Source organism: Sinocyclocheilus anshuiensis, unplaced genomic scaffold (genome assembly GCF_001515605.1).
Source record: "Sinocyclocheilus anshuiensis isolate Anshui unplaced genomic scaffold, SAMN03320099.WGS_v1.1 scaffold758, whole genome shotgun sequence".
Taxonomy (NCBI): Eukaryota; Metazoa; Chordata; class Actinopteri; order Cypriniformes; family Cyprinidae; genus Sinocyclocheilus; species Sinocyclocheilus anshuiensis.
The window spans coordinates 877,703-885,370 of record NW_015548126.1 but is presented as its reverse complement, the minus strand read 5'-3'; the positions used below and the strand labels follow the sequence as shown (position 1 = coordinate 885,370).

The 7,668-nt window shown below is 40.2% G+C and overlaps 1 protein-coding gene across 1 annotated transcript in view; it reads left to right on the top strand.

Annotated features, from left to right (window-relative positions):
* The first annotated feature begins 627 nt into the window (after positions 1 to 627).
* The window catches only part of LOC107704744 (neuronal tyrosine-phosphorylated phosphoinositide-3-kinase adapter 2-like), a 42,877-nt gene continuing 35,836 nt past the window's right edge, over positions 628 to 7,668 (top strand). Inside the window, exons 1-2 of the mRNA XM_016507733.1 lie at positions 628 to 1,244; positions 3,897 to 4,117. Of these exons, the coding sequence (XP_016363219.1) occupies positions 3,921 to 4,117 (197 nt within the window). The 5' untranslated portion in view covers positions 628 to 1,244; positions 3,897 to 3,920. The remainder of the gene's footprint in view (positions 1,245 to 3,896; positions 4,118 to 7,668) is intronic.

Here is a 7,668-nt window from a genome sequence, read left to right as displayed (position 1 = left end):
CTCAGGAGAGGACTGACACACACACAACTTTTCTCACTCACACTCTCTCTCTCTTTCTTTCAGAACCATGGACAGCTCTAAGCAAGCCACACAATTGGTTGAGAGACATGAGGGATGCAGAGAAAGAGAGAGAGTGAGAGAGAGAGAGAGAGAGAGAGAGAGAGAAGATCACCAGGGGACGGAGTGAGTAAGCAGTGAGGGCTGGAGGCAAGGAGATCAGAGAGCAAAAAAGAAGGTAGAGAGAGAGAGAGAGAGAGAGAGAGAGAGAGAGAGAGAACGAGAGAGAGAGAGCGAGAGAGAGAGAGAGCGAGAGAGAGAGAGAGAAAGAGAGAGAGCGCGAGAGAGAAAGAGAGAGAGAGAGGGAGCGCGAGCGAGAGAGAGACAGAGAGAGGGAACGCAGGAGGTCTGTCTCTGTGTTCTGCTTTCATTTCATTCACAAAAATGTGTTGAAATCATAATGAGGCCTTTGTATTATAGCTGAAAAAGTATCTTGATATTTATGTACTTTGCTTCCAATTAGTAGAGAGAAAAAGAGAGGATAGAGAGAGAGAGAGAGAGAGAGAGAGAGAGAGAGAAAAAAGAAGGCTAGAGGAACTAAAGAAAAGACAGATGCTATAGCTGGTCTTTTTGCCTACTGACGCCCGAGCTGGGTTCATCTCTGCGTGTGTGTGACGCGAACGGGGGTGTGTGTGTGTGTGCTTGTGACGGCAGCAGCGGCGGCAGCAGCAGCAGCAGCAGCAGCAGGGGAGGACGGATCAAAGAGATTGTAGGACACGATGCATTTAACTGCCTAACGTCTCTGCGCACACACCGCAGCCGGCTAAACGAGAACACGCTCATACTACGCGCATCCGCACGCAGCCCACCCCACACACACACCACGCGTGTGTGGGGACAGCGCAGATGAGGCAACCACCAAAGGGAGGTGTGGATCTTTCCAGAAGCGTTTGGTAGGGGGAGAGGACAGCCTTGGTGGCCGTAGCCCAGCAGGAGCAGTCGTAGGTGGGGAAGGGTCAAACAGGGTCAAACCTTCGGTTTTCTTCATAGCTCTGGAAACGCCAAAGATGGACACGTCCTTCATCTTTCTCTTCTTCACGCCAGTGTGTGTTTCCTCCGTGCTGCGTCGCTGTCGCCTGGCTTGTCTGCCAGCCGCAGGGGGATTCGAAATCGTGCGGTGTTGAGAAACGCACACACAGAACACACCTGGAGATCAGCTGTTCCGGGAGAGCAGATTCACTGATACCGTGAGTGTAATCGTGTGTATGTGTGTCCATCCAGAGGTTTTGCTTTGTCTCATTTCCATCTCATCATTTTCCTTATCAGTTCTTCATCATCTGTATGACAGTAAGAGTATCAGTGGATTGTATGGGATCCAATCAGCATATTACCAACAATTCCAAACTGCATCTTCAGATTCATTCATGATTCATTTGTATAGAATGGGACACATCTTTACATAACATTTGAATGAAATGACTTTGAATATTCTCATTTCAAATGTAATTCTTTTCCTTGTATACATCAGTTTTTCCATCATCTGTGTGACAGGAAGAGTCAAACTGAGCATCAATTGATCGCTCTGGATCCAAATCAGCATATTACCCACAATTCCCAACTACATCTTCAGATTCATTCATGATTCAACTTCTGTTGACATTTGTACAGAATGGGATATTTACACGTTTCAATGAAATGACTTGGCATGCTCTGTTAAAGGAAAAGCTCATCCAAAAAAATAAAAATTCTGTCATCATGTCATTTCAAACCTGTATGACTTTCTACTCTGGAACATAAATGAAAAATTACCATAGTTTTTGGTTCATACTTTGAATTCAATATTTTTAGAACCTCAATGTTCTTCAAAATACCTTCTTTTGTGTTCTATGGAACAAATAAAGTCAATCAGGTTTGGAACGACATGACGGGGAGTAAATGAAACTGAATCTTCATTTTTGGGTGAACTATCCCTTTAAATGAGTGTGCGCTATGTGAGAATCGCTACATCCAATTGGTTCTTGGTGTATTCCAGTGATTATCTTGTGTTTCAATGATTCTGGATCAACTCACGTTGGGTGTGTTGTGCAGTATTGAAGGCTATTTCTATTCCTCAGTTATGAGTTGGCACTATTAATGTAGTGTGGTACGGATGAAACCGTGAATTACAGAGTAATGGAATGAATAAGGAAGCTAAATTCCACTCACCGGGATCCTTTGAAGTGGTGCTGTGGTCTCGCTGACCTATTTTGTGTGTGTGAGCGCCAGCAATGGAAATGTGGCATCTTGCCACCTCATCACTCTGAAAAAGAGAGTTAGTGTTAGATGTTCTATTAAAATACATACACAATGGTGATAAAACATAGTTGTGAAACATGATCCATCTGTGGCAAACATCTACAGAGTAGAGGAGAAGAATATCTTGTTTCATGCTTTCGGCATTACATGAGACTCTCTCGCTCACACACACACACACACACATACACACACACACACACACATGTTGTGTTTCCATGTTTTATGGGGACATTCCATAGGCGTAATGGTTTTTATACTGTACAAACTGTATGTGCTATTGCCCTACACTAACCCTACCCCTAAACCTACCCCTTACAGGAAACTTTGTGCATTTTTACTTTCTCAAAAAACTCATTCTGTATGATTTATAAGCTTGTTTCCTCATGGGGACCTCAAAAATGTCCCCACAAGGTCAAAATTTACTAGTATTACTATCGTTGTGGGGACATTTGGTCCCCATAACGTGATAAATACCAGGTACACACATACACACACACACACACACACACACACACACACACACGCACACATGGTGGGGATATCATGCCTGCCAGTGTAAAGCGGAACTAATGCATCTTCAGCAGAGAATTAGGTTCTCAGCTTCCTGCATTATGTCAGCGCACTAGGATACTGTTGCCTGGAAACCCACAGTTCTTTCTCCTCAAATTCCATTTATAGAATACAGCTGTGTGTCCCTGTGTATGAAAGAGTGTGAGGGCATCTATGGGCATGTGCATGTGTGTGTGTGTGTGTGTGTGTGTGTGCGTGCGTGCTCACATGGGTGTGTATAGAAGTGCGTGAGAGATGTTAAATGGAGGAAAGGCATAGGTGTAGGTAGGATTGTGACTAAGGAAGAGAAATAGAGAGAGGGAGACAATCTGAGATCAGAGTCTATATTAAGACATGCTGAATAATACAACAGAGAACAGCACACTGGATGACATCTTCACAAAGTTGTAAAAATAAACTTGACATACTCTCACGCTCACACAAAACTAGGCTGAAAATCATTTCTTTTTATGTACATTGTACAGTTTTTAAAAGCATTTAGAAACAAAGCAGTAGGATGAAATAAGGCCTGTAAGTGGCACATAATGTTCAGCCAGATGTTACCACTGTTTGCATGTAATGCTAAGAAACTGACTGATCTTACTAGTCTCAACCTGTTTATATACTTGTGTACTTTGTGGACAAAATTCTCCCCAGAAGTTAGATAGAAAAGGAAAGAACAATAGATAGAATGATAGATAGAACGATAGATAGAACAATAATATATATATACTGTAGATTATAATTAACTCTATATGTATATTTTTGTGTTCTCATCATCATTTTAGGTAGCTTTGTAAACATATGTTAAACATGCTAGCTCTTGCCCTTTCCCAGCAGTGAATCATGCTCTTCAGTGTTAAAGGATAACATATTCCCCTGAGAACATGCCATTATGTGTGTGTGTGTGTGTGTGTGTGTGCATACGTCCCACCCGTACCTCCAAAGTTCATTGTTTTTTTTATAAAGAACAAGCTCTCAAGAGGATGGAATGACACTGTGTGTGAGACACTCAAGTCTCTCTCTCTCTCTCTCTCTCTCTCTCTGTCTTCTAGGCAGTCTCTCTGCTGTGCTGAAGGATGGATTCAGGGGAAGACGAGTGCACACATTTCCTGCAGTACGTGGAGGACAGCGGTCTGAGGGCGTATGACGAGCTGGTTATCCAGAACGCCTCTGACATCGCCCGAGAGAGCGACCGTGTCCGCAACCACACACACTGGACATACCTACAGGAGAAAAACCAGAAGAAGAGACGGCAGGAGGAAGCTATAAAGAGGTACACACACACACACACACACAGCTAGGGATAGACTCGTGTGAATACTGCACATAATAATGCTATTGGCTAATACTATTGTTCATACTTTGGGATTTGAACAAATCCCTGTATCTTTATTTAAAATTCAGCACGCAGCTCATCCCTATGGAAGCCCGTTTCCGCCACTGAATAAAAAATAAAAGAGGTAATTGCGACTTTTTATCTCACAATTCTGACTTTTTTGAGAAAAAAGTCAGACTTGTGAGTTTATATCTCGCAGTTCTGACTTTATTTCTCAGAATTGCGACTTTATGTCTCGCAATTGCGAGTTTATATCACGCAATTCTGATTTTCAATTCGTGATACAAACTCGCAGTTCTGACTTTTTTTCTCAGAATTGCGTGATATAAACTCATAATTGCAGTTAAAAAGTCATAATTGAGAGATATAAACTCGCAATTCTGAGAAATAAAGTCAGAATTGCGTGATATAAACTCGCAATTGCGAGACATAAAGTCGCAATTCTGAGAAATAAAGTCAGAACTGCGAGATATAAACTCACAATTCTGACTTTTTTCTCGCAATTCTGACTTGTTTTCTCAGAATTGTAGATAAAAAGTCGCAATTACCTTTTTTTTATTTTTTATTCAGTGGCGGAAACGGGCTTCCATACATCCTGCTCTGTTTTAGACTTGTAAACAATAAAACAGGCACAATTATCCCACATATGAACACTAAAGGATATCTACACTCTTAGAAAAAAAGGTACAAAAACTGGATGGTATCTTTTCAAAAGGTACAACCTTCCTGACTTAAAAGCCTCTCATTGTCCAATACAATATTCAAAGCCCCCACTTTCATATATTCTAAGATTTCTGCTGTAATTATAACAAAGCTGTTTGTTTTCAAGTTTTTTATTGATATATTTAATTAATGAACATGGTAAATTAATTTTATATATTAAGTTAATTAACCACTATTCATTTTGTGATTCCAAAAGCGATGTTCTGTGTTCCAGAACTGTACGTAAATAAAAACAATAGTTATTGAGGGAATATAAAAAGAATATATGATTTCAGTTCACATCTTAATATTACTGTGTACAATTTTGAATTTTAATTTAGATTACAGTTTGATTATTTTAATATACTAAGAACAATTTATTAGTTTAAAAACTTTCAAGTAATCCCAAGTCCCCCTATTTGGACAAGCACTTTAAAAAAATGACTATTACTGGGAAGTACTATAAAAAAAAGTAAAAGTTAACATTACTGCCATATTGAAAGTGTGAGTGACATTTATGTTATGCTCTTGAACAATTGGGATTTTAGTCGCCTGTGTGTGCAAAGAGAGTGAGAGAAAGTCAGGGAAATAAAGGTCACTGGTCCTGAGCTCTAAAAGTCAATGAGGAAATAGCTGGATATTAGAGAGACAAACACAGAGTCAATGAAAACCTTCGGCCATTATGCTGTCTGTGTGTGTGAGCAACAGAGAGTAATTTAGCACAGACAGTTCTGCCAGTCTAATAAAATCAGACACAAAAGGATGCTTTGATTAATCCAACAGCAGCCCGAGGTGTGCGAGTTTGTGTGCGTAATGATATTCCAGTGCTTTTGTATTGCCTTTATTGTTATTTTGACTTCTGTGTAGCTAAATTTGGAACAAAATGCTGTATGCAACCTATTTTACTTCAGTAATGACATACTTCTGAGGTATATTATTTATATAATTTCTTATTTTCAAATGATTTTCAGGGTAGAGTATAATCCGGACATTTCTTTGAGCTTCACCAACCTATTTTAACAGCACAAATAGGTTGCATTATAATTAATCTTGGATGGGTGATTGTTCATATAGTCACAAAATTTAAACTGCATTGTCACACCGCTCTAAATATAAAGATGGATATATATCCAATTTTATCCGCATACGTACAACATCATAGCAAATCTCAAATGCCTATTTTTCTATTTTGTTTCAAAATGTAAATATGTTGTCACTCTTTATATAAAGTTGGATATATAAGTATCCGCATATATACAGTAAACCTGCATAGGGCAATATTTACTATATAGCATATCTCGCTTGCTTGCTTATGTCGCAAAATGCAAACTATATTATCACTAAATGTAACTATAAGTGAAGTGAAGTGAAGTGACATGTTGCCAAGTATGGTGACCCATACTAGGAATTAGTGCTCTGCATTTATCCATCCGAAGTGCACACACACAGCAGTGAACACACACGCACCGTGAACACACACCCGGAGCAGTGGGCAGCCATTTTTTTTTTGCTGCGGCACCCAGGGAGCAGTTGGGGGTTCGGTGCCTTGCTGAAGGGCACCTCAGTCGTGGTATTGAAGGTGGGAGAGAGTGCTGTACATTCACTCCCCCCACCTACAATCCCTGCCGGTGCGAGACTCGAACCTGCAACCTTTGGGTTACAAGTCCGACTCTCTAACCATTAGGCCACGACTTCCCCACAGGCATGAAAATATTAAGATATAAACATCAACATCACAATTGTCTATAAAGCTGCTCTGAAACCATGTGTATTGTGAAGAGACCTATTTTAATAGACTTTCATATAATTTTGTCTTTAAAGACAAATCGGACTTTTTCCATGTTTAAGTGCTATAATCAGGTCCCTGGTGCATCTACCAACCCAGAAAACATGAAAAAGAGCAACCCAGTAAATTTTTTTGGTAAGCCTTTCTCTGCAAGCTTGTGAAAAAACGAGCCGCTCAGATTTTATCTTCACAGTGTTTTTGTAACTTCTGTGTTTTTGACAGTTTAAGCACAGTAATACTTGAAAGAGAACTTAGTTTAGTACTCACATCTCATGTGGCAGCCGCTTTCTGTGCGCGTGCTTCAGATGTGTGCACTCAGGAAACTGTATGTCATAAGTTTAAACTGATATGGCTTTAAAACACATGATTTCAGTGCGATAGACGTGATAATCATAACCAAACAGATGTTTTTTTCTCAGACTATCTCAGGTAAGAGCTGTAAAGGCACAGTCTTTTTCTGGAAAAGGGGGCGGGGAAAAGCAGCTCATTTGCATTTAAAGGGACATGCATGAAAACAGCCTGTTTCTGCTTCCACTCAAAATAGTGGAATTTAGTGAAATAGTCATATTTTCAAAATGATATAATAAATGATCTGTGGGGTATTTTGAGCTGAAACTTCACAGACACATTCTGGGGACACCTGAGACTTATATTGCATCTTATAAAAAAGGGCATAATAGTTCTCCTTTAACACACATTCCTCTACCCTCTCATTTTTGTTTTCATTCCTCGTTTCCTCTTCCTTTTTAGCACTTCTCTCTTTATCAACAACTTGTCCTCTCAACCCCCTCATTTTCTCTTCCGCTGCCCCTTTAACCCAACATTTCCTCCTGTTTGTACCCTGTAATCGAACCTCCGGTTCTTTCCTCCTCTTTAGCATCTCTCTGAGAGGTCTGAGTGGTGGCCCTCTATTCATACAGCTTGAGACACTCTTCGCAAAGTAATGGGGTGTAAGTGGGGTGTTCTTTACACGGAGAGGAGGTCAATGACATACACAGAG